We start from the raw sequence: 26,566 nt of genomic DNA on the forward strand, positions 1-26,566 counted from the left end.
TGTACTTTTAAAGACAACATTCAAAACTGATACAATACAATCTATATTTAACAAGGTAACATGATCAACTAAATTAGGCAAGTGCTGTGCTCATGCCTTTACCCGTATCCTCTGTACACACAAGCAGCAAACTTTTCTCATCCTCAATTTACAGACTGCATTATATATTTCAGAAGTTTGGCATTTCGTTTACAAGCCTTCTTGTGCTTCTCAAGCACTTGTCAGCACAGGCAGCTGGCAGATATTTAACAAAGCCAACGTGATCACCTCCCACCACATTACCAAGTATTTCACCAACGGAAGAAAATCAATTAAAAAAATACAATTACGAAAACGCTTCCCTCTCAGGATGTTTACAGCACACTGAATGCTGCATTTCTAATTTCTACAGGAGGGTAGGTTTGAACACATTTCCCTAGAATGCATGCATGCAAAAGCTCTGTGTAATGCTGGGGTGTATGATTGCACCCCTGTGAATTACTTTCAGGACAGCTAAGAGAATAGTCAAGCCATCCAGCAACAGCAGCAGCAGGGCTATACAGTTACAGGAGAGAGAGAGAGAGAGGGAGTGTAACTGCGCCAACAGTAACCCTATCCTCTGGGTTCTGGGTTTGATGCTGGGGTAATTCAAGAGGAAGCCAGGGTATATTTATCCTATTAACTACAGTTCCAAAGGGAGAAAGCGATGATGCTTCTGCCTGTAAAGGCTCAAGTTTAAATACTCCACTAAAAATACAGCCAAGCCACATAACAGGTAGGCAAGCCCCCCCATTCCAAAAAACACCGCCTGGGTGCTTCATTAATCAGGACGTCACATGCGCTCCACTTTTGGTTTCGCGACGCACCATGCATCCCGTTCAGGATTTTTTTTGCATGACACACTCTGCAGAATAGCATGGTGGGATCTAGTAAGTTTCTGTTTCCTTGCTGCAAAGGAACTATAGTTCTTGTAAAATGAGTTGATTCTCCTTGCAGGGATTAAATATGTAAAAAAATAAAATAAAAAAGTAACTCGCAAAGTTCTCGAAGGCTGCAGTTTTCTGGTTCGCATCCCAGCATAATCTCTCAATTAACTGAACTGGTCTAATTATTTTATCAAGGTCTTCTACAGCTTGACGCTTAATACCTTAATTATCTTCAAATGTTTGCCTTCCTCTTAAGTGCAGTATATCTGTCAGAAGTGTATATCTATCAGAAGTGTGGTTTCAGTACTAAAATCCATGCTGAAGTGCTGTTTTGACACTCTTCAGCGTGATCCACGCATGCAGCTCACTCTGCTTGCTGCTCTACAGCTGGGCAGTGAAGTGCTGACTGGCTGTCGGATGTTCATTTACAGTCTGAACGGTCAAGGTCGTAAATAAAGTTTTAATTATGGAGTGCAGCTTTGGGGTCTCTCTAGAAGCAGCATTAATCTTGGCACTCCTACTGGTCTCCCATCCAGCCTCGCAAGGATTACTAAAAACCAGCCTTCATTCACGCAACACTCCCCAGCACCAGCTCCCAGCTGCACTTCTTCTGAACACCCAAAACAGGGATGGAAATGAGACTCCCATTGCATAGCAGCTTCACCCATTCCAGGTTTTACTACGAGCTTGATTAATCAGTGTATAGGTAACAAGCTCAGCTGCGTTCTATTAAACTTAGTAAAACCAGGAATGGCTCACACTGCTATGTAACAGGAGTCTTGTTTACATTCCTGTAGAATCTTACACTAGCCCTGCTGCACCCAGTCCTGGATTTCACAACAGCCATTGTTTTAGCTATACTTGTCTGTGTGGTGTGATCCCAAACAGTGAGATCTGTAATAAAGCTCAATGAGTTCTGCATGCTTGTCTTCATGCTGGGGTTCTTGAACAGTATTTTTAGCGTTGACAATTCAGCAGAGAATGAGCTGCTCTTTATACCTTCCCTCGCTGGAGCTGCCACTGCATGACTCAGCCAGCCCTACAGCTGTCTAGCTGGAGTTCAGAGGACAGGCAGCCTGTTAGGAGGCGGTGGAGCTCTCTTAAAATAGATCGTTCAACATGCAGAAAACAACAAAACCGAGCCTCTCTCTCACAGCATGTGTGGCCAGCCCCAAACCGCCAGCACCCTCCTAAAAGCACGTTACGAGACTGTGTGAGCAGCATGGTTATAGCATTCTGGCTGCTTCTCGCTGAACCCATCAACCAAAACATGTACTCAGAGTTTACAAGAGGACACGGAGCAGGGAGGCTTTCTATAATCAGAAGGGTGGTCGAGGTTACTCAGCATCTACATGTATTACTGCTCTAAATTCAGCACGTTCCTGTCCATCACAAACTACATTCTTTCACTTTAAAAATCAACTTTTTTTTTTTTTTTACACAGCCCCAAGTTTTGCAGGTTGCAACTTGTTTGAACAATATGGAAAATCCAATTCATAATAAATCTCTCAAGCGAATTTAATAAAAACGATCCACCTGCTCTTTCACCACACAGACATTTCCACCTCATTGCTGACATCCCTCTGGTCAGGAAACACTGGATATCCCTCCCTCAGTGTCTCTTCATTCCAGTTACTAATCTACTTACATTAAGTCACCAAATTCCCTTTAATTGAATGCACGTGCAACAGTAAGAAACGTTCCTCATAGTAATCTTGCCCAGCTGTAATAAAAAAGCACGTACAGAGCCAAACGACTGTCGCTCTCGGCTCTGCTGAATGCGACATCCCCGCGTTAGCCTGGGCCACCAGCGACACCCCTGCGTTAGCCTGGGCCACCAGCGACATCCCCGCGTTAGCCTGGGCCACCAGCGACATCCCCGCGTTAGCCTGGGCCACCAGCGACATCCCCGCGTTAGCCTGGGCCACCAGCGACATCCCCGCGTTAGCCTGGACCACAGTGTAACAGAGAGCCCACCACATACTACAAGTGTAATGTGAAACTCTGGGTGGTGGCAACACTTCTCGAAAGGATTATTTTAGCACTGGATCCCAGACATTTCGCAATTTGATTATATCGCTTTACTCAAAGACTGAAACAGCTGCCTGTTCTTTTCTGTTTTGTTCTTTGCTTGTTTGGTATTTTCCATTTCCTAAATAATTTGCTCAAAGACCAAAATAACCTTCTTTGATCATTTGTAATGCTCAAATCTGCAAACGCTTATTTCTATTGGTGATTGACTCAATCCTGACTAAGCGTCACACACAAAACAAGTTTCTCTCAAGCACAGAAGATTCTAAACCAATCAAATGTGTTTCACTTTTATTAATTGTGCAAAGCTTTCCGTGCAAATGTAACTTTTTAAAACTTCTTCTCAACTATTACAATTCATACGCCAGCTGCTGTTTAAGCCAAGTTAAAGTTTTAAAGTGTTTCATCTTCATTTCCTCTGAGAAAAATAAGAGCCACATTATTGTGTTCCTTCCCTTTCCTCTACACTGGCAGCATTTCTGAGTGGAAACAGAAAACAAAGGGTATTCAATACAAGCAGTCAGGCTGGCAGAAGTGGGGGGTGGGTGGAGACTCATGGCCTGCTTTCACTGGGCAGCAAGGACGATCATGTGCAGCTCCAGGAAAGGGAGGTCAAAAAGGCAGCTCACAGGCATCCTTCAAAAGGCAATAATTGAAATTTACTTTGAGGCTAAAAGCACCAAAACGCTGCAGCTCTCATCAGTGTTACAAGAGACTCCATTCACGCAAGAGCTGATCCAGATCTGTCCTTAATAAATAATAACCCAGCTGATATACGCCGGCTCCCAGGCATCTCAAACTTAATTGCGTACAGCTCTGAATCACACACCCCCTTCTTCTCAGGCTTCCAGAGCTGCTGAAGGGCACAGTGCATGTTCCGAGTCCTGCCCGAGCACTCCCAGGTGTTCACTCTGTCCAAGTGCTTACCTTCACACAGGTGTGTTCTGAGTAGCATTCCTCAATTCACAGTTGTTGAGCTCTTTCTCTTTACAATGGTGCATGGAGAAGCACAGAAACCCAACACTGAGACTCTGGATTGCAGGTGATTATAATGAACAGCATTACCCCACACAAAGAGCTCACGTATAATAAAAGATTGCTCCCGATCTCCTGGAGAACGCTCTTGCGTGTGTGCGCACTGCACAGTGTGTAGGGTGCAAGCACGATGCAGGAATCTGGAGTGAAAGGAGGTGTGCTGGGTTAGGCTGCTTCAAGTTTACTGGTAGGGTATTCAAGAGAAGAAGAAAAGGCTTCCTATAAAATAATGAATCCCATGCTGGAGGACCAACTGAGACCGAGACAAAAAGCATGCGACAACTCAAGTATACCACACTTGCACATTAAAATAGACCCATTCATGTTTCACTGAGAGTAAAAGGCAGCGCCCCCACCACTGAACCAAGCTGACACATACATACATATTATATAAATTACTATACATAATTACTATATATATTACTATATATTAATATAGTATATGGGGTTATATAATATATACTATATATATATAATATTATATAAGCTATATATATATCTATTAAAATGCAATCTATTTTTAAGAATTTTTTAAAAATAAGGCCTCAAAAGTCCTATTTCATCGATGATGACTTCTGGGAGAGCCTCTCCAGCTGTAATACACACAGCATTAGATGCTTCCGTTCTGTGACAGCTGGACATTTCTCTCCTTTCCATTATTTAAAGGATTCACTTTTTTAGTATCAAAGAACAGCCTAAGACAATATTAACATCATTTTGATTCAATGGCATCACACACAATGCTACAGCACAAAGCAGAAGCTAGGTACCACTGTGTGCCTTACTTTGGAAATAGATCTGTTTTTTTTCTTGTGCAGCATCAGTTAGTTTCTGGATTATTTTAATGAGCTTGCTTATTACTGAAATGCCAGAGGCAATAAAAATGTATGAACACATGCAGAAATGTTTCCAGTACAACCAATGCGAAACAATGCAAAGCCCGAGCAACACGTGGGATGCATTTCTGCAGCCCAATTCTGGGACAATGCAGGACTTGAAGCCTGCTGGAGTTTTTGGATGGCTCAGGCATTGCCTCAGACATAAGCAACTGTGATGCCATTCAGTCCTGAATTTGAATTAATTCGGTAATTTTCAAAGACCCTCCCCCTTTTGCACACGCTGCCAGTCTACACAGCCAGTGAGCTTCAGTTACCATGCTTGTTTTATTGCAGCTTTGCAATGATCACCTGTAATGAAGGACGTAGGAACGCAGAAACACTGGGAGATTTCAGAATGTAACCACAGACAGTACCGGACTACACCACCGCGGAGCAGCTGACTCAGGGATCCCATATACACAGTGCAGAAACGCGTCACAGGGCTGGCTAAAAGCTTCAGTTAAAACACAGAGTGGAAGAACTATCCCACCAGACTTACCTGCTTCAGTACTGCTGCCTAACGCTGCCCCCATCAATGCCATTCTCCTGCTCTGCTGAGCAAGCAGCTGGTGGTGCTGATGAAAACAGCTTATCTGGACCCAGCAGCGAGGAAGCTGCTTTGTATTCAGCACTGCCCAACAGACCCTGCTGCACATCGAACGGCAAGGGCAGTTTAAACCAGCAACGCTTCGGACTGCAGTCTTTCACTCACATTTCACTACAATGCCTGTGGATCATTTCATAACCAAAAGAGCAGCGAATCAATAAGCTATAAAAACAGAACGGCAGTTCTACTGTAGTCCTGACGCAAGTCCAGTCAAATCAATACTAAAACACGCTTTGTCTTTGGAGACGATGGTGTAGCAGCCTGGAGATCAAGTCCAGCCCATTCTGGTGCTTTATGGACACAGTCTATCCTGCCTGAGTGGATCCTTCTTCATGAATATTCATACACTTGAAAACAGGTCTGTGATCTGCGATCCCAGTTCTTATTATACAATATTACTGCACCTGTAACACAATGCAAAACGTGAATTGGATTTTAATACACTTAAACCATGGCTAGACTGTGTGAAAGGGACTGTGTCAGGGCTGCTATAATAACTTATTTAAAAGAAGCAGCAGACCATCTCTGATCAGGAGCCCAGGTCCTGCAGTGGAGAAAGCAAGCTCTTTGGAAACATGCTCCCCTGCTGTAAGAGAATCTGATGGCAGTTAATTCCATTCTCAACATGCTTCTCAAATACAGGAGCTGCAAAGCGGGAGGCTTTGATCTATGATCCAGGGCTGGCAATTTCACACACTTCAATAAAATACTGCAGCTAAACACTGGACAGCAATAGATAATGCAGAATATATTATACACACTAAATTGTGAACCTATTTAGTTGCATTACGGTGATATGAATTGATTTGATGTGTAAGCAAGCCCTGTACAGTGTTTTTAGGCTATTTATCATCTGCGCAATTCTCAGAGTATTTAAGGACGTACAGACACAGTGGATTTGCATTCTCAGAATGGGCATGTACTGAACAAGCTGGTGTTAACATTACAGTTACATTCTTCTCATGTACTTCCAAAGAGAGAACCCTCCCAGCAGGACAGGAGCCAGGGGTGAAGGACACGGCTAGCGTCTCAATGACAGAAACCTTGAGGTGCTTGACAGCTGAGTTACAGCAAACAGGACTGTGGGGAGGTGATCTGCGAGTAACCCATGCAACTCAATTATAACACACTATATACAGGAACAGCAGGCTGAGCTGAATCATGTTGCTGTTGAGAAGCATTGCCTGCATGGAGTGCATGCATGCATACAAGTGTATAAAGCACTTCTATACAGCATAATTAAGGCAGCTGGATATCCTGCGATTCCTGCACACAGCACAATCAACGACATTCCACAATTGCACCAGATCAAGCCAAGAACCACACAGCACATCCTGTAGCCATAGCTTCCTGCCTGCCTGCCTGCCCCCCTCCCCCAGGCACACGAAGCAGCTCCGGCAGGGCCGCACTGTATTCGGGCTTTCGTTCCACCCGAGCTCGCAATTACCAAACTGGTTTAATTGCACAAATTGAACACTTCTTTCTAGGCCTCAGAAAGTTTCATAGGCAGTATACAGCATTTAAAAAAAAAAAAAAAAAATCTACTGTACCTGGAAAAATATGAAAATGTCCAGTTGAACAAATACTTTGATCAATTAAGTTAATTGAGAGCTTAAGTTTGAATGAAAAGCAGACGAGCCTGCAGCCCTCGAGGACTGGAATCTGACACCATGCTCAGAGTAGCAGAATAACTGGACATGGTCACTCAGAGAGCTGACACACTGAGGATCTGTGCATGGTCACTCAGAGAGCTGACACACTGAGGATCTGTGCATGGTCACTCAGAGAGCTGACACACTGAGGATCTGTGCATGGTCACTCAGAGAGCTGACACACTGAGGATCTGTGCATGGTCACTCAGAGAGCTGACACACTGAGGATCTGTGCATGGTCACTCAGAGAGCTGACACACTGAGGATCTGTGCATGGTCACTCAGAGAGCTGACACACTGAGGATCTGTGCATGGTCACTCAGAGAGCTGACACACTGAGGATCTGTGCATGGTCACTCAGAGAGCTGACACACTGAGGATCTGTGCATGGTCACTCAGAGCTGACACACTGAGGATCTGTGCATGGTCACTCAGAGCTGACACACTGAGGATCTGTTTGAGCTCACACAGAAAGGGCGGTGTTTACCAGAAAAGGTCCTTGATGCTGAGGGACAGGATATTTGATTCAGGCTCTTCGTTTCCAAGAGGAACTTCCCAGAAAATGTACTTCAGTGAAGGATTTATTGCCTAACATCTCCACTCCCTGCCTTTTTTAACTAAGGGATTTACACCATGCAGTCTCATTAGGATCCTGGGAAACATCTGGAACCACAGCCCTTTGCAAGAACAAAAAAACAACTGCAGTTCAACGACATCCCAGAGCTGCATTTTGAAGCAATCAATGCAGAGACATTTTGAGCTTCGTTAAATGGGTACTTACCGAATATAATTCCTTAAACCAGAAAACAGCGAAAGCTCATCTAACGTTTCTGTGCGACACGCAAGTGATGACACACAGGAACTGAATTAGCAGTTACACTTAAATCAGAAACTTCTGACAATTCTCTCTCTAGTATTATTGTCTAACCACCTTTCAATCCCCCAAAACGGGCTTTGCCACTGTCAAGGCAAAATCTTATTAGATTTATTTATTTTTGCACAATTTTGCGTGTTGTGCTTGTGTGCATTAATAACAATATCACTGATCTGCAAGGTTTGCACACGTGCCGATCAATGGATTTCAATTAAGTCAATTTTTATTCCGGGCTGCTTCAGGACTGAAAGCTGTGCTATATCTTTAGTAGCAGTCTCTTATTGGCATATTGAGCGACCACAGGAACAGGAAAGGAGAAAACCAAAACCAGAGTATATAAAACCAACCTCCCTACAGCAGCAGAGGCTTCCTACCCAGCACTCACAACTGACACAGTCAGGGTGTTACAAGTGAACACTTACAAGCCAGACAGCTGGGGAACCCAAGTTTGATTAGGGGGACCACTTCAAAAGCAATAAATTATCAACTTTTTTCCCACCTACCTTTATATTTTAGTTAGAATGAGCTCAGAGGAAGGATTTTGTTTTCAGATACTGCGTGTCTCATGCATAACATAACCCCCAATGAATTCACTGCGCATGCAGAGAAGAAAACAACTCAATGTGCTTCAGGACTGGAGCCAAAGCGAACATGCCCGGACGAAAGAGGAACGACAAGACATGCACAGTATTCTAACGCTGCTGTCCTGCGATTCCCCTAGCTCAGGAACAGTAGTGAAATCACCAGGGCTCCTCATCGCACAGCCACCCAGGAGAGAGGTGCGAGCTGGAAAGCACAGTGCTTTCAATACTCGATGCTAAACTCACACCGAGCTTTAAAACGATCCCAGGGTTTACATACGCATCCTCCACATGGTTGAAAATAGGGTGAAACATCATCAAAACCAGCTTCAGACAAGTTCACACCACGTGGGACCACCATGGGTTACACAGTACCAGACCTAGCCTGGCCTCAGGGATGCAAACAACACTCCCACTGCATAGCAGTTTCACCCATTCCACACTATACCACACAAAGCCTGGGTAAAGCAAACAAAGTCGAAATTAAAATTGCCATCTTTTCCAGAGAGCATTATTGGTGACTACTAGAAATAACTGAGAATGCGGTTGCTCACAACACCAAGAGAAATGCATTATGAGCTGCTTTCCACGCACTCATTTCCGTGGCGACACCTTTTCTATATCAGCGTTAAAACACAGAAACAGCACAACCACACCAAACAGCTCTGTCTCCAGCACACACACAGGAGCCTGTCTTTGCTCGCTGTAGCGCATTGAAACTTCATTTTAGAAAAAGAGGAAACATCTTTGCGTTTTTAAAATGATTTGCGCAGCTGCTCTTAATGCCAGTAAAATGATTCTTCTGGTTGTAACATCTATCTAAAAACCTATGAAGCACTTATTTGGTGCCTTTGTACTGCAGCACACATAAGCAACACTTGCATATTAATTTATGTCTTGCCAACAGAGCTCCAGCTTTGTGAAGCGTGTGACGTGAACAGTCGTTATTTTAATTTCTAACGCTTTAAGGCGTTCTTTTAGAATTAGAAATGACAGCGTCTCCGCATTGTTAGTTAAAATAATTTTCAAATGGTATTATACTGTAACGCTGGGTATGCCTGGACACCGAACAATTACCACCGCCGCAATAAACAGACACTCGCATGAAGTTTAAACGAAACTCTGGGTAATAAGACGCGTTATGAACAGACGCCCTTCGGGGAAAGGTTAAGAGGGCACCCCATGGGAAATGTAATGTTTATGATTGAGTTTTATTATATTGACGGACACGGTATCAAATACATTTGACTCTGGCATCAGTCTGTTATGTACTTATCCAACAAACGTACCTTTGTGTATCTTTAAACTTCTGCAAACTAATAAGGCCACTGCCTTATCAAACACACGCCCTGCTAACTCTCTCACAACGCCTTGTGCAAGACAACGCGTTTCAACACCGCGCAGCCCGGAGCAACACATACTCCTAACCCGGCGCAGCTCCAGGGAAGCAGGGCTCTTATTAACGGCTAGCACGGAGACACGGCTGACTGCGGTATTTTATCATTCTTAAGCAAACAATGACAAACACCAGAAATAATGCCTTCAGCAAAATGAGGTGAAGCAATCTGAAACGCACATCATCAACAATAAAACATATATATTTATATCTGGAACAGGCACAGTATTTGCAAATATGCTCCACGAATGAAACATTGTCGATTGAGCTTATCATGTATCAAGCAAATATTCTTCTTCTTCTTATTATTATTAATACACGCTGTGCACAAGTTAAGCTGACTTGCCTTGTGTTCATTGTTGAAACTTTTAGGCTAATCGATCTAGTTATTATTAAGACTTGTTATTCTACACAAGAAAAACACGATTAAAATCTCCAAATCGATAGCTCTCAACCAACTTAAAAAGGCGCTCAACCACATTTAAAATGATGAGTCCAGCCTGGTGTGAGACACAGAGAGGAAGTTTGGAATGTCCTCCTCCATTCGGAATCCTTGCAAAGCAAGAACGCATTCAATTGCTTGCGAGTTAAGAACAAGAAACACTGGACTTCTGTGCGTTTCGTTACGCTTCCACACAACTCTGCAAAACACTGGGCTCCCCCTTACTCAACCACGGTGCTGGCAAAGCGGCCTGCCCCTGGCAACTAGTAATGTCCATGCCAGCAACCTGCACCGTTTCCCTTCGACAGCAATATATATATATATATATGAGAATGAATTATTCAAAGGCTTACCGAGATCCTCCATGTTTGCACCGGAATGGTTCAGCGAGTGAATCCCAGACCGCTGTTCTGTTTTTTCTGCACGAACCTTTGCTTTATTTTTCCCAATCCCTGCAGATCTATTCGCGTCTGTCTGCCGAGCCGAAGTTTGCCTGAGTCTCCGGGAGCGCGCTCCGCGGTGTCGTGCCTCTCTGGTCGGCGGCGCGCTGCTCGCTCCCCGCAGTATTTTTCACAATCTGTGCAGTTGTGTGGCCGCTCAATGCGCGCTGCAGTAAAATTATGAAAAGAGGGACCTCTAGTGGAACAAGAACTATACAACACGCAGAAGTGGACAAGGAGTGAAAGTTTCAGACTTACTGAATGTGTAGCTCTTCGGGATCGCTAACGCAACTCCTTAAATGCTTAGCGCAATGCATAACGCATACAGACTCTTTTTGCTCTGTGCATGTGGCTAATTCAGTTTAATATTTGGTTTCCGGTCTGTGGTGTTAGCATCTGGAACACTGGCTGTGTATCTCATGACCACTTTGTATTTGCACACAAGCACACCCTACCCCCACCCTGATAACACTGCTTTCCAAGTATTTGAAGGACTAGGCACGTTACAGTCACTTAAATGTGTGACTAGAACTGGGCAAAACAAACAGGACTGATCCGGTTCTGCTGTTTGAAATGTGCAGTCTTTAAATTACTGGTGGCAAATTGATTTAAACGCTGTGATCTGTTTACATGAATGAACGCTTTCCATTGATTACCACTACAGTAGGGTCAGGTGTTAAGTAACTTGAGAGCAAATCTCATTCATTCATTCATTCATTCATTCATATCTATATCAAGGGTTGGGCAGGGTTCACAGCGTTAATGTTGCCTATAATAGCACATCTTCTTGCCGCTTTCTGATTCCCACAGCACCACGCTGAGTTATTTTAAAATTGCCAGCACTGTAATGAAACCTTTTAGGTGATTAATGTGCACTATAAATACAAAAATGCAAACATCAATCCTGGGAGAGGAGAACTGTAATCATGAAGTGGATTACACAAGTACCGAAAACAAGAAGAGGATCTGGGCTTATGTCCAAGTCTTTCTAGCAGCGTGTTTCGTGCAAAGCTGCCCCACAAACCCATTTCACTAGGAGAAGCCCTGATGGAAGGACGCGCGGTCTCACACTGTGGGTAGCATATCCTGAGCCCTCACTGTGCACCCTGACAGCCCAGCAGGGCACAGACATGAAGGGAGCCCGCAGTGGCGCTACAACTGGCACTGCAGGGCACTCAGCAGCGTGCCACACGAGGGCAGCATGAGGTGTGTCAGACCACACAGGTTTCTTAAACTGCTTTTCTTTTAAAGCCAGTTTTGAGGCACAAGACCTTGTTAGACTACTGCTGCAAAATACAGTCCCTGCTAATAACAATCCCGCAAGCTAGGATTTGGTTTTTGTAGAAATAATTTATTGCAATGATATAAAGTTTTAAAAACAATAGAGCAGGTTTCCTCCAAACCCAATGTGGTTTGTTTTATTTCCTTTTTTATTCAAGATGTTTCTCCTGTGAGATTCTGTATCCATAAACTAGTCATCTACCAGACAGTGTAGAATAAAGCATATTACAGCACAGCCATTCAGCGGTACTGTCCTGTCTGCAACACTGTATCACGTTAACATTTCAAATAAAGAGCACACAAGAAGCACAGGAGTCTGGGAGGAGGGCGCCAGGACTCGCAGGCTTTTAAACACATTGCACTACTGATAGAGCCTTACACAGGTCACAGCTATAAAGCCATGGTAGAATATTTAGGAATACTAAAAGATGATAAAAAGCCTTTGACAAGTTGTCTTTCAGATTGCCAAACACATTTTAACTACATTATTTATAGTACACTGCCCAGGTGTTAAATTGATCAACATATAGTTGAATTTTTAGAGCATTTTACAGCACCAGGGTAAATCAACCCAGATTGCATCCGCCACCTATCCACGGTTATCCAGAGATTACCCTTAAAATTAGTAGGGGATGCAATCCAGGGCTTTACCTGATACAACTACAGCTGGATCAAATCAACCCCAGAGGTCAAGACGTACAAACACTGCCCCCGCTCAGAAATCGACCGCCTTGAGTTTCTTCTCCTCCTTCTCTGTCAAGGGCTCCTGGGCCAGGAGCTTGTGGTGGAGCTTGTGGTGCTTCCCGATGCCCAGCTTGGGCAGCCCCCGGTTCAGCCCCTCCAGCAGCACGCAGGCCTTGCACAGCTTCTGGCTGGAGATGTAGCCGCAGCGCACGCAGGTGCCCTGGACTGGCATCTTCACGTCCTCCTTCACGGACAGGTTCTCCCCCGAGTGGATGATGTCCACGATGGAGCTCGGCCGGATGGACTCCAGGTCCTTGAGGAAGGCCCGGGCGTGGCCCCGGTAGGCGTTGGGCGAGTAGACACACTCAGTGGAGAAGTAGTCAAGCTTCTTGAAGTAGGCGTACAGGACGATCTCCTTCTCGTAGGCGTACTTGAGCGGCTTGCAGCGGGGGATGGCCCCCTCGCTCCCCGTGGTGATGGCAGTGCAGCGGCGCAGCCTCGCGATGTCGCCCCGGAGGAAGTTCATCATCACCGTCTCGGCCACGTCGTCAGCGTTGTGACCTGCGGGGGACACGGCACAAAATCCAGGACTTCAAATCATCCACCAATCAGGGAGCTGCATTGCAGGGCACCGACAGGTCTACAAGGATGGCAATAAGACTCCTATTGAATAGCAGTTTCACACATTCCACATTCTGCTGCAAGCTTGATTAGCCACAGTGCACAGGGTACAAGCTTGGATGTGTCTTATTAAACTCATAGTAATAGCTGGAATGGATGAAACTGCTATGGAATGGGAGTCATTTCCATCTCTGGCACACAGCGTCTTTCAACAGCAGCATAAGAACGAGTACTTAAGCCAGGGGTGGCCAAAGCTGGCTCTTCCAGTCCTGGTCTTTGTTCTAAATTGTTTAATTGAACAATTAAACCTCCACCCTGAAGTAGTTAATTATTTCATTTTACTTATTAAACCTGGAATGGAATAGCCCTCCAGGACCAGGACTGCACACCCCTGACATCAACCTCCAGTCCTGGCGGATCAGATTTGTTTTACCTGTGCAAATCTTGTCCACTTTGAGCACCATGGCTCCCCTGTCCAGCGCCTGCCTCCTGAAGACCCCGCAGAAGGTGCAGTTGTTCTTCAAGCCCACCTGCTTGACGATGGCGTCCATGGTCCAGCCGTACAGCTCCTGGTAGGAGACGATCTTCAGCGGCAGGTCGTACTGCTGCTGGTTCCGCTTCACCGTCTCCAGCGAGTCGTCCCGGTAGCCGGTGATGCCTTCGTCCACGGAGAGCAACATCAAGTGCAAGCCGTAGCAGTAGCGCTCATTGAGGACCTTCATGACGTGCGCCAGCACCGTGGAGTCCTTGCCGCCCGACGCCCCTATCCCGACGGTCTCGCCCGCGGTAAACAGCTTGGCTGATGAGATCGTCTGGTGCACCTCTTCCTCGAAAGCCCAGAAGAAACAGTCCTTGCACAGAGACAGCCCGGTCTTGGGCCGCTTCAGGACGGCGTTTTTTTTCTCACAGCTGCTGCACACAACTGGCATGGCTGAGATTCACACAGCTCTGTCAAGGGCTCCAATCCCACCTAAGAAAAGTCAAAGCACACAGCACACAATAAACCACGATACTGAATAACCAGGCTCCTGGGAAACGTGCTCTTCACAGCATGATTAATTCACACCTAAATTCATCTTTTAGGGTTAGTTATACGAGTTGTTCATGCAACTGCATTGTCCTAACACTGTAAAAACTGTAGGGATCATCATAAAACCACCGTGCCTAATTACTGTAAATTAAAACATTCTAATGAGTTTAGCAAAAACACATTCTTAAAACCCCTATCTGAAAATGACCTTTGCTGGAGCTGTGTCCGGTGTCGTGTAATACAGCTTCGTGGTGTAATGTGCAATGATCTTATAGCGTGTGTTTTGGCTGGGGGACCAAAAACAACACGTTACTACAAACGGGTGCAGCCATTTTGGTTTGTACGGGTGTCCGTGGATTTCCTCTTCCGGTGTTGAGAAAAACGCCCCAGTTAGTGTCGCCTCTTATACCGACATCAGACAGCACGTCGTTACAGGTTTAAAAAAAAAAACGACGTTTTGCACAAGATGCAGCTGCTAAACTAGAACCCTCTGCGGGCGTGTTATGAAACCCGTAGTTTAGAACACTGGGGCTTTGTGGGATTTGTAGTTTTTTTTAACGCAACCACTGCTTAGAGCGGCAGCATTTCCACAGTTTAAACTACAATTCCCAAAATGTAAACGGTGGAGGGTTTTCTTCTGTTTACAGCTGTAATTTTCCCCGGCTTCGGTCACAGACTGTAAAAGACAGAAAGCTGAAAAGTTCTGATTTGATTGATGTGCGAGGGATGCGGCGCGGTCCTCAAGCCAGACGTCACGTTCTCCGGGGACACCGTGGACAGGGACAAAGTGAGACACGTCCACGGGCGCCTGGCGGAGGCCGGCTCGTCCCTCCCCGTAAGGCTGGAACAACGATCCATCGTCGCCAGGGTGATCATCGGAGATGACGTATCCATGTTGATCAAACACTAAGTAGAGGGTGCATTGAGTGTACAAGGAGCGCATGAACAAGACCTTTCACACTTCATAGACGCATGCTGTACGCTGCTGAATAGCTGTGCTGCTGTGGGCAGAGCCTGTATTGGATCATCGGGGTTACTGTGCTAGATGCAGATTCTGTTGTGAGTAGGGGTATTGGGGAATATACCAAACCCACATAGAAGCGGGGAGGCTGTGAGATCCACTGTCACTGTTTATTTATGATTGTACTGTGCAGAATTGACTTTTAGAGAGCCAATTAAAAGTCAAGAGAAAAAAAAAAAAAAACAGTTTTTCATTGTCAAAGACTGGACTGTTCCTTGAGGGCCCATACATCTTCCTTTTCATTCAGCTGCAGCTGGTGGTTGTAACAGCGCATCAGAACTAAAGGTGCAGATAACCCTAAAACAGGCGACTGTATGTTTGTTCTCAAACTGCCAGCTTTTCCTTGCTTCATAAATAAAGACCCGTACATGCAGATTGCAAAAACAAATTGCATTTTAATACAAAGACACTTGTCATTAATACATTCGGTACAGACAAAGAATGAGAACACAACAATACAGAACTCGCACTGAATTCAATTGTAATGCATACAGTATTGTACGATATACAGCACTGTAGCTGCAGAGAAGCCTGCAGGCTTGGACCTCCTTTCAACACTGAAGGCTGTGAGGAAACATTCTCGACGGGAACCGTCATATTATTATAAAGTTTCAGTAAAGTGTTTCCTCTTTATTTTGCTTTCTCACTTTAGTGAAATATTGAAAACAGTGAATCTGTGAAGATCCCTCAGACAGGAGAATATAGGACTTTTTGTCTTTTTGTATCATTACACAGTGTTGAACAGTTTATACAGACCAGGGGTGGATGATTCATTACTATAAAACAGGACTAAGGCAAGTGAGATATCCAGAACAACAGGACTGATAAACCATCCTTCCAAAGCTGCAACACAAAGTCCACTTCAAACACCAAACTAATAAAACAACCAGCTCCATAATAAAGGAGCCCCCTTGCGTTACTTAGCCTCAGAAAATCCACAATGTTTTTGATGATTCAAAAAAAGCATGCTGCCTCAACACTCCTGCACAAAGTGAAAGCATGAGGTAGAGACAAAGAAGAGCAACACGAGTGACACGACAGTGGCGTGGCTGTATATACTGTGTGTGTGTGTGTGTGTGTGTGTGTGGTGTACCACTCCAGTGTGTTCAGCAGGAGGAGGATCAAAACCCTGTCCTGCTATTACACCCATCACTGTAGAGGACCCTCAGCTTCCATCCCCTATCCTGGATCACAGTGATAGCGATGTGCTTTGGGAATATATGGCTTTTGGACAATCCACTCAAAGTTGCCAGACTGCCACATCTCACAGAACAGTGCTTCTGGAGTTCCTAGATAGAGTACAAGGCTGGACAGTGTTGCTTCAACTTGATCAGCCCACATCTTGTATTTATTGATCAGATCTTCATTTTAATGATCTCTCCTGCAGCTCAATCTATTGTGAAATGAGGCAGCCTAGCTTAAGATTCTGAGCCTTCAGTTAACAGCTGAAAGCATACAATTGTAAAGGACACATCAATGGCACAGTAGCAGATTATTTACACATGCTTCATGATATACAGTCACACCACTCAAACGACTCCCTTTAAAATATTTGGTTTAAAGAGCACTCTTTTTGGTACAGTACTTAGTAATAGAACAGGTGCATTGGTAAAACTCAAAGTTGTTCATCATTGCATAAAATACTCCAAAATCTTTTGGGAATTGTGAAAAGTTACAACTTTTAAAATACAGAGTTGTGATCAAACTCTTTAAAGAATATTGAAAAAGACAACAGTGCATGGAGTAACAGATCACAGTGTAACAGGCAAAACACCTGCCTACTTGACTTGGGGGTGAAAGGAAGTTTTACCTCATCAAGCAATCAGTGATTGAGTGCAATTGAAGCTACTGAGAAGAAACTGCTTTAGCACAGGATCAGAAGGAATATGGATTGATTGAAGTAATAAAGCATCTGTTAAAACAGGTTTAAAACAAGGTTTAAGAGGCAGACAGAAACTCCCCTGGGCTCGTCACGGAGTCCCGTGGGGCGTGGCGAACCCCGAGCTGTCTGTGTCGCTGTCGCTGCGCTCCGGAGAGTCGAGTGACGACGTTCCCGTCGGACTCACAGCGTTGCGGAACTTGGTGATCAGCGCTGTGTTGAACGCGGAGGCTGGGGAACTCTCCTCTCCGCTCTTCGGCTGGCTCTTTCTCGGGGTTTTCAACGGAGTGCCTCCTGGGGATCTGGAAATATAAAACGCTCTGTCACTATCTCTTTAAGAAAGGAGCAGAAGTCTTGACTCTGGGGATGCAACACTCAAATGTGATCTGGAGGATACAATGTGCTTCCCCTTTTATTATACTGCAGAACCAGTTATAAAGCTCCATTGGTCTTGCTCCCACTTGCCCTATAATGCCATTCCACAAGCACTTCCATTACCTCCTTAACTATGACTGCCGCCTACAGCGTTCTAGAGGGGAGCGCAGTAACTGGTAAACTACCTCACAATCCCAGTGGCATGGAGTCTCTTCAGGGGGATGCTGGCCAGCAGCTCGTACTGGATGTTGTGGTGCGGATTGGAAGAACTCTCGGGTTCAGGTTCTGAGAGAGCTCTCAGGTCCACTGAGCTGTTTCAAAACAGGACAGACACACATGCCAGTTTTTAAAAGAGCTATATTAGAATTCACTGAAATTTCAGCATCTCCAAAACACATTTTTATCTGAGTAAGTTTGTTTAGTGCTAGGACAGATTACAATACATTGAAGCAGACTTCACAAAGGAATAGCTTCGCAAACACAACAGCTTTTAATCCACTTACCTCCTGCAGTGTCGGTCCAGTCTCGAGAGCCCATAACTGTTCAACAGATCAGGGGTTGCAGCCATCTGAAACTCACTCTGAAAGCAAGAACAGGAACACTGCTCAGAAAGAAAACTCTTCTCCTCCACCGCCTTCCGTTCCATGTTTTGGTCGTTACCAGCGCTCACAATCATTCCTACACGCTTGTTAGCCTCACCTTCCTGTGATTGGTCCTGTCCTTCAGCAGAGTCTGTGCCTCAGGCAGCGCAGTGCTGGGGGGTAGAGGTGGAGGAGGGGGCGGGGCTTGCTCTTCATCACATTCACCTGGGGTTTTCTGTCTCCTTTCAGCCAAACGCTTTGAGGTTCTCTTCGCTGCACATTTCGCTTCTACAAGACAAGAAGATCCAGACAGGGGCCATGTTTTATTCCTACTAAAATCTGAAGTTAATATAAAGTTGGGGCCTCATCTACACAACACTTGTATAGATGTGCCCTGGCAGCGGTAGAGCAGTGTTCTACTTTAAAGCGATTCGTTTTTTCCGTCACTCAGGTACAGACCGAGCCCCCTGACTAACGCGAGTCTCTAACCCAGCCACGGTACCTTGAGCGTAGGCCTGCACCTTCTTCATCTCCTCCTTGAGATGCCCCACCCTTTGTTTCAGCTCGGCAGCCCCCACAGCGTTGCAGCGGTTCATCTGGCCCTCCACTGCGGTGAAGAACTTTGCCTGCACAGCGAGGTCAAGGAAGAAATGAAATCTTTTAGAGAAGCAAAAAACCCACACACAACCTAACCATTGTGAGCAACAGTTTCACGTGCCTGGATAAAGTGCCAAGATATTCCTTTACAAGCTCCATGCACAAAGCTTATTTGAGGATTGGAAGGATGTTTTGATTACCTAAAGTTTCATGAAATCTCTCAACTTTATTTAATTACTCAAAACAGACTATTTGTTTTTTGCTAAGGATATCTCTAGCCTGCTTTACAAACTCTTTGAACAGAAGCCTGCATCAGGGATGAAAACACGACTCCCATTGCAGTTCCACCCATTCCAGGTTTTACTACAAGCTGGATGGATATTAAACGCATGGTAAAGACAGGACTGGATCAAACTGCTCTGCAGCGGGAGTCTTACTTGCATCCCTGCTGTTTAAAGTTCTGACAGAAGAGAATACTAACAGCACAAGATGCAATACCTTTAAACAGGAGCCGACACTGGCCTTCTCCAGCTCGCCCTGTTTCCTCTTCCGGATCACGCGCTCGTACAGCTCTGGGTTCTGGTCCATGGTGTGAAACAGGTCCAGCAGAGCCCGCTCGGTGTAGGACAGGGCTTGCTCCTCAAACTCGTCCTCCGAAAGCAGCTGGCAAAACGTCTTCATCATGGGGCACTCTCGGTCAAACTCTTCCATCGATTCCATGGAAACAGTCCTCACTGCTCGGGGAGAAAAAAACAAACTAACAGCATCAGCGCAGACATGACTGACAAGAAAGCAGAGGCTGTTCACACACCGTTTTGTTTACATTCCCTCCCAGTTGAAGCTGGTGAACGCTCTTCAGCGCTGCTTCCAGATCTGCCAGCAGTACAAGGTCGGACAAATTCAAACTTACCTGTAGCTAAAGACAGAAGAATTTCCACATAACACCTGCTTTTGTATTTAATATTTTATCATTGGAATTTATATATATATATATATATATATATATATATATATATATATATATATATATATATATATATTATATATGCAAATATCAGACCAGAAGGTAACATTGTAGACCTAGTACTACAGTACAGGGTGAAATCCATTCTGACCAAACCAATGAATTAAAAAGTAAAAATAAAAAATGTTTTATCCAATCAGTTGATGAAATCCAGCGAGAAGCTATATGCTCCCCATCTGTTAATACAGTGTGATTTTAAGCCGTGTTCAGTAAATGTTATTTCAGCCAGCACCACACAGACACTATTTTGTTTACATTGCATTTTCTCTAACCGATATTAACATCCGTTTGGTACTCGCGCAGTGCACGAAAACTACAATTAAAAAAAAAAGATCGGGATTTGCAAACACTACTTACAGTACTGTACTGCGAAAAATATCCTTTTAAACGTGATGCGTCAACAGCGCTGCTTCAAAAATCAAATTTAAAAAAAGGAAATACTGGAGCTCCAATCAGAAAGCAGCCACGTACACGTGATCAGGGTACCGCCCCGCCCCTTGCTAATCACGTGACACAGGAGGTGGGCGAGAGCAGAAGTTTGCGAAACGAGATCTCGGAAGTTGTTTGCCAGGATACGCTATTGTTTTGAAAAAAATATATCTAAATACTGTTAAACATTCTTCAGTGTGCTAGTGGTTTTTATCTAAAATATATTAGTTTCCGAATAAGACCGGCAGTGTCGCGGAGGACTCTGGGAGTTGTAGTTCGTGTGTTTTGGGTTGTGATTAGAGTTTTTTTTTCTGGGCACATGGCTGGTTGAACGCTGGGCGCGGGTAAGTTATGCATTTACTTCTGTTAAACGTGCAGTGTAATTCAGTTGCATCGCTATAAGCGTCTGCTTGTTTTGTTTTAGAGAAAATAAAAGTTTGTTTAGAGTGAATTTTTATGTAAACATTTTGTTTTTTGCATCGCTTCACAATTTTCACTCTCACTCCTCTTCAGCTGGGCAGTGTAACAAAACAAAGCAATAAAATAATGGCGTGTTCAGCGTTCCCACACTGGCTGATAATAAGTAAGTGGGCTGCCGTGCCCGCCAGGGGGTGGATGTTATTTGGATCGTGCAGATGAGGGTGTTTGTGAAAGCTCCTCCCTGGGCAGGGTGGTGGGGGGGTGTGTTCGGGGTTCGCTTGGTCTGGTTTCGTCCTTTTTTGTTTTTGTGTGAACTTGTTTCTGTTTTGTTTTCTCTTCCCCTTTTCAACAATTTCTCCAGCAACCGCAACAACTCAGAAAGTTACTCCTTTATTGAGTATACACGAGAGCGGCGCAAAAACCAAAACATTTTCACATTTATACACTAATGGACTGGGATCTAGGAGGTCCGTGAGGTGCCAACGTGATTTCTGACGACATATATAAACAAACGCGCGATAAGATAAGGACTGAAAGGGTTCATTATTTTTTATCTTTTGCAGCCAGTGAACATGTCAACCGTTGCCACTCGAAACAGCAGCTTGCAGCGCAGGCCCGGCGGGGTACCCAGCAGCCAGAGGAAGCCCTACAAGTGCTCCAAGTGCGAGCGTGCCTTCAATAGCCTTGCCAAACTGGAGCGGCATGGCCGGAGGGCCCACGCAGGGACGCGCAGGCACAGCTGCTCGGGCTGCCAGCAGAGCTTCTCGGACCCGGTCGAGCTCGCCACACACCTGCGTCACGCCCACGGGATCCACAGACCACACAAGTGCCCGCTGTGCGCCAGGACCTTCGCCCTGCTCTCCAGCCTGCGGGTGCACAAGAGGACCCACGTGGGCGGGCAGAGCTTCCTCCCGAGCTCCAGCCTCCAGCAGCAGCAGAGTAAGATCCCCAGAGTTAGGGATTACAAGTGCCTCACCTGCGGCAAGGACTTCTCCAAGCCCTACCACCTCCGGAGGCACCAGGAGGTGCATCTGACCGCCTTGAGCCACAAGTGTCCGGACTGTGGGAAGTGCTTCAGGGCCAAGACTCACCTGTACCTCCACCGGCTCGTGCACGGCACGAAGCACAAGTGCGAACGGTGCAATAAGTTCTTTGTCCACCAGGCGGGGCTTGAGGGTCACCTGCAGAGGTTCCACAGCCAGCCAGGGGGTGAGGAGGAAGGAAGAGGAGGAGGAGAAAAAGAACAAGAACAAGCACCATCACCAGAGCCCCTTCACCGGTGCAGCCAGTGCCCGAAGCGCTTCCGATCGGCCGCCCGGCTCGCGGTGCATCGCCGCCGCTTCCACGCCCGCCAAGAGGAGGAGAAGGAGGCGGCAACTCCAGAGAGCAAGACGTTCGCCTGCACGCTCTGCGACAGGGTCTTCAGGCACTCCTCCACCCTCTCGCACCACAAGAGTAGGCACCTCCGCCAGGAGCTGCGCTGCAGCGTGTGCACCCACGACCTTGCCAACGGCGGGTCCCTGCAGCTCCGAGTCCGCCTGCACCACACCGGCGGGAAGAGGCCTTACCACTGCCTGGTCTGCACCAGGACCTTCTGCGCCATGCTGACCTTCCTGAGGCACTGCGAGAAGCACCAGCAGCAGGACAAGGAAGGGCAAGGAGCCGGGAGCGCCGAGTAGCTCGTCCTGCCTGCTGTGAGTGAAAACAGGGCTGGCGGTGTTGCATTGCCTTGGGCTTTATTTGACCCGTTGTGATCGTAATGTATATTTCTACAGAACAGGAAACTTGCAGGAAGCACAAAAAATTGAGCAACTTTTACTAAGAGTTTAATTAACCAAAGTTTACCAACAGAAACCAACGAGTTCATTTTTTTTAATACTTTACTGTTTTTAGATTCCCTTTTTGAATTCTCTGTGGACAAATGAAAGATTTTATTTTGTTTATTTGATCATTTGTACATTAAAAAAACACTTTTGTTTGGGCATAACTACTTAAACAACATTACCTACCAAAGCAAACCAGAACACAAACGCATGTGGCAGAACAAAAATAAAGCAGATTTCTACATCTGAAAATAACCCTCTTTTAGTATACATTGAAGAAGGGTCATGGCGTGCATAGCTGTGTGACCACAAAACTACACCTAGAGACGTTTAGCAGAGCCATTACTGTGCCATGTGTTAATCTTGCTTTTCCACTGTTAACCCAGTACTACACTGTGCTGTAGATTTAATGTGTATGTCTGTGTTCAGTGCACTGAAAGGGGACCAGTCTTTGTGTTGAGGCATTGCACCAGCAATCACTGGGGTCTGTATTTAATCCAAGTTTGCTTAAAAAAGCTGTTACTGTACCCCAACACCCAAAACAGAATATATCAGCTACAGCTCTGAGAATCTTTTTGGTTTCTATTGCAGTTTGCTACTGCAGCTGCACATTACTGATGTAGAAAAGTGTAAAGAAATGTGAACGGTTTCCAGAGTGCATGAACGACATCACTGGCAGGCAGCCTGATCGGACAAGTGGAGGCACCTTGAACTGTGGCTGTGGCCAAAAGCTCATCTACAGATAGATGTGTGTGTGAACATTATTTAGATATTTTATTTAACATCATGTAATCAAAGAAACTACAAATTATATCACAAAAGTCTACCGGAAGCCATAAGTTAGCCAGTGTTTCATGTTAGATTTTGAAATATCACATTTTTGTCAAAGCGGTGTGTAATTCAATATGTTAAGGTAACATTATTCAGCAGGTTTCATTCCACTTGGAGCAGAAAAATGAATGAATTCTATAGTGGCATGCAAAACGTTTGGCCAGGGCTGTGTGTTCATCAGGGATACTGTGTAAAGAGCAGGCATTGAGAAGCAATGAACACCCTCTGTCCGCTGCTTTCTTCCAAACTCTGCTAACTGATTATTGCTTCGTTTCTGTGAATCACTAGTGACCTCATCATTGTGTAGAATGATCATGATAAAGCTGTACAAGTGTGACTGTTGATTATTGGAATCAGTAAAGAGAACATGTTGAATTCTGCTTGAATCCGTGTTGTGTGCGCTCCTTCACACACAGAGACACACATCCTTTAGTTTCCTTCCACAGTCCTGGAACATCAAACACAGAGCGGACTGGAGCGTTACTGCAGGACTGAAGCAGTTTGAGGAGAGTCCCGAGAATGTGTGCGTATGTGCATGAGATCCTTCAGCCCAGAGAGCTGCAGGGGCACTTGCTTTTTTCAGGCAGATTGTAGATTAGTGTTGACGGATTTGTTTAATAGAGGAGTCCTCTCTAGTACGAGCGTTTTTGTCATGGTCAGTTTTACAGGGATGTTTCTGAATAATCAAAGAAAACAACTAAACGATGTATTAAGTCCATGCTGAGACACACACCCAGTGAGCGCTCTGTATGAACAGATCTGTGGGTGTCTGTATTATTCTGCTGATTGCTGCAGGAGAGTTCTTTGTCTGTGCTGCCAGTCTTTGCACTGGAGAGGCTGATGGCACTGAAGCGCCCTCTACTGGGGGGACACTTTTTTCTGTTAAAATTGGCAACAGAACAATATCCTTTGAAATACATGAGAGCTTAGACGTGATTTCATCACCATGGTTTTGATTTTGAAACAGAACTGTGTCCAGCGGATGTTTCCGTCCTGTGGTTACAGCTTACCATGAAATGTAACCCCTCACCCCAAGATACAGGATTTAAACCAATCCGCTGCAGCTTCTCTAGGGACAGTAAGAGCGGTGAGGCATTTCACAAGCTGCCAGCAACCAACAAACAACCTGCTTCCAAAATCACAAAATGGGTTCCCTGGACTAGATAGAGGGTATGCATGTGTCACAGTGGCATGAACATTGAACATGGCTTTCATTATTCATGGAGACCTAGAGGTTAAGATCAATTGAAACTTTGAATTATTAGTTTGCAATGTTATTGTTGTCATATATACTTACTCATTTCCATAGTGCAGTAAAACAATCTGATCAAGACAGCATGCATTATACAGCGTCATGAAATCATTACAACTAATGCAGCATTCTTTACTTCATTTATGTAGCTATATGTACAATCAATGCAGTTTCTTTAACACATCCACAGTTGAATCAGAAAGCAGATCAGAGGTGGTGACGTCGCAGAAACGCGCACGAGTGATCGTACTCCCGTCAGCAAACAGCCCGAATTTGCCTTTGAATGGGAGCATGCCTGGGAAGAGCTTGTTGAGAAAGTCGACCAGGGGGTCTTCGTACCCCCACATCAGCTCCCCCACGCTCAGGCTCAGGAAGGGCTTCTCTTTGAAAGTTTTGAAAGCCGTGCTCAAGACCAGCTTCATAGCGTAGGGCAGGTCCTCCATCATCACAGCAGCTCCCTGGAGCAATGAAGAGAAAAACGAGACATGAATCCTGCTGGTCTGGGGGACCCCACCACTGCACCCTCACAGCAGGGACCACTGACTACTGCCAAGGATCTGGAGGGACAAGGTCATGGGCAGCCGAGGCTCGTCGACAGGGGGAGCAGGGAGGCAGGGCACTGTGTGTCCATGTGGGAGAGATCTGCAATGCAACGAACTCACCAACACCAGCATGTTCCTGAAGAAGTGATACTGCCGGTACTCTCTGTACGACACGGTGTTGTTGTCGTGGAATGTTATGTTGTCTTTCTGACGGAATTCCCGTGAGAAACACACACAACAGAACAGAGCATTGAGCAAGATGTACAGCAGGGTGAAGCAGTGAATTTCCTCTGGAAACACAAGGCAATACAAAAAAAACACACACAGCTACAACTGACACAATTGTGTGCTTTTAGTTTTGTTGTTTCTTGCTGGAACTTGAGTTTTTGTAATGGCTCCCTGGGTTGAGGCCAGTTGTAATGTTACAATTGAACCCATACACCCTTAGCTGAACTATATCTGGGCACGTGAATCTTGCACTGAAGGAAACAAAATATTCATATGTCACAATTGTGACTCAGAGTGACATATTCTTGCGTGATAAGGCCTATAATTTTAGGGGTGTTAAAAAGTTTTAAAAGCTGAACAACAAAAGAATGTCCTTATGTGAACATTTGTTTTCAATAAAACAGTCAATTCTTGAGTTAAATTAAATGTGTTATTTAGTTATTCTTCAACATAAAAAACATATTTTGTCTAACCCCCTCTGAAAACCACACATATATTAAACAGTTATTGAAAGATAAACCAACGACCCAGGTGGGACTCGAACCCACAATCCCCAGCTCCGGAGGCTGATGCCTTATCCATTAGGCCACTGGGCCTGTGGTTGTTAAAAAGCAACACAAAGGAACCTTCATTGTCTTTATATACACAGACTGCTGATCTGGGAGACTGGAGATGGGGCCTGTTGTCATGACAAACTATAAACAATTCAAGGTTTCCATACAGCAATCTCAGACTGCCCTAATTGTTTTTTTGTGGAGGGAAGGGGTTTAAAAAGATCCACCTGGAAACACTCTTTTTAAACCAGGGTGTTTCTGCAGACTATATGAGGGGGCGTCAGCATTATTAACATGTTAATATATAAGTGGCTTGCACAGCAATGTTTGCTAATTGCTTTGTGTTTGCTGAACTGGTAGTTGTTGGTACATTTACACTGGTGTTCAAGATCTCTTGCTACTTGGCTTTTTTTTTTTTTTACTGTAAGGTTAATGCAGATAGAAGACTCATTTAAATATTACTGTTGCTTTGTGATCCTTACTTCCTGTGCTGCAGGTCATTCGCTGCAGAACTACATTCTGATCACGTGACCTACAGAGGAAGAAATAGACA

General features: G+C 45.1%; 4 protein-coding genes and 1 non-coding gene across 6 annotated transcripts in view; 1 reads left to right on the plus strand and 4 right to left on the minus strand.

Annotated features, from left to right (window-relative positions):
- LOC121307750 (paxillin-like) overlaps positions 1–10,903 on the minus strand; it is a 34,285-nt gene extending 23,382 nt beyond the window's left edge. Inside the window, exon 1 of the mRNA XM_041240018.1 lies at positions 10,755–10,903. Within this exon, the coding sequence (XP_041095952.1) occupies positions 10,755–10,767 (13 nt within the window). The 5' untranslated portion in view covers positions 10,768–10,903. The remainder of the gene's footprint in view (positions 1–10,754) is intronic.
- A 1,268-nt stretch (positions 10,904–12,171) lies between these two features.
- On the minus strand, positions 12,172–14,930 carry LOC121307758 (cytoplasmic tRNA 2-thiolation protein 1). Its single transcript, XM_041240031.1, has 3 exons — positions 14,666–14,930; positions 13,861–14,397; positions 12,172–13,367 (listed from the first exon to the last, which is right to left on the minus strand). Exons 2-3 carry the CDS (start codon positions 14,354–14,356, stop codon positions 12,838–12,840), a joined length of 1,026 nt encoding a protein of 341 aa, XP_041095965.1. The 5' UTR covers positions 14,357–14,397; positions 14,666–14,930; the 3' UTR covers positions 12,172–12,837.
- A 986-nt stretch (positions 14,931–15,916) lies between these two features.
- Positions 15,917–20,324, minus strand: LOC121307759. The gene is made up of 7 exons (XM_041240032.1): positions 20,292–20,324; positions 19,409–19,644; positions 18,816–18,939; positions 18,432–18,601; positions 18,236–18,312; positions 17,918–18,043; positions 15,917–17,659 (listed from the first exon to the last, which is right to left on the minus strand). Exons 2-7 carry the CDS (start codon positions 19,628–19,630, stop codon positions 17,449–17,451), a joined length of 930 nt encoding a protein of 309 aa, XP_041095966.1. The 5' UTR covers positions 19,631–19,644; positions 20,292–20,324; the 3' UTR covers positions 15,917–17,448.
- LOC121307757 (zinc finger protein 28-like) lies at positions 19,584–23,438 on the plus strand. Of its 2 annotated transcripts, none has more exons than XM_041240030.1 (2): positions 19,584–19,799; positions 21,347–23,438. In XM_041240030.1, the coding sequence occupies exon 2, from the start codon at positions 21,356–21,358 to the stop codon at positions 22,460–22,462; it is 1,107 nt and encodes a 368-aa protein (XP_041095964.1). In that variant the 5' UTR covers positions 19,584–19,799; positions 21,347–21,355; the 3' UTR covers positions 22,463–23,438. The 2 variants fall into 2 exon arrangements, with proteins under 2 accessions (XP_041095964.1, XP_041095963.1); XM_041240029.1 differs by lacking the exon at positions 19,584–19,799 and adding an exon at positions 20,465–20,707.
- A 2,544-nt stretch (positions 23,439–25,982) lies between these two features.
- On the minus strand, positions 25,983–26,055 carry trnar-ccg. Its single transcript has one exon. It is a non-coding gene; the product is annotated as a tRNA-Arg (tRNA).
- Positions 26,056–26,566: the final 511 nt, after the last annotated feature.

The sequence above is a fragment of the Polyodon spathula genome, chromosome 58 (genome assembly GCF_017654505.1).
Source record: "Polyodon spathula isolate WHYD16114869_AA chromosome 58, ASM1765450v1, whole genome shotgun sequence".
Classification (NCBI taxonomy): domain Eukaryota; kingdom Metazoa; phylum Chordata; class Actinopteri; order Acipenseriformes; family Polyodontidae; genus Polyodon; species Polyodon spathula.

Excerpts from the sequence above, each read along its gene's own strand:
- LOC121307758 (XM_041240031.1), bottom strand. The coding sequence starts at position 14,356 with ATGCCAGTTGTGTGCAGCAGCTGTGAGAAAAAAAACGCCGTCCTGAAG. Across the intron at positions 13,368-13,860 it reads AGTGGACAAGATTTGCACAG|GTCACAACGCTGACGACGTG; the intron begins GTAAAACAAATC and ends TGTCCCCCGCAG.
- LOC121307759 (XM_041240032.1), bottom strand. The coding sequence starts at position 19,630 with ATGGAATCGATGGAAGAGTTTGACCGAGAGTGCCCCATGATGAAGACG. Across the intron at positions 18,940-19,408 it reads GTGTCGGCTCCTGTTTAAAG|GCAAAGTTCTTCACCGCAGT; the intron begins GTATTGCATCTT and ends CTCGCTGTGCAG. Across the intron at positions 18,313-18,431 it reads ACAGGACCAATCACAGGAAG|AGTGAGTTTCAGATGGCTGC; the intron begins GTGAGGCTAACA and ends TCTTGCTTTCAG.
- LOC121307757 (XM_041240030.1), top strand. The coding sequence starts at position 21,356 with ATGTCAACCGTTGCCACTCGAAACAGCAGCTTGCAGCGCAGGCCCGGC.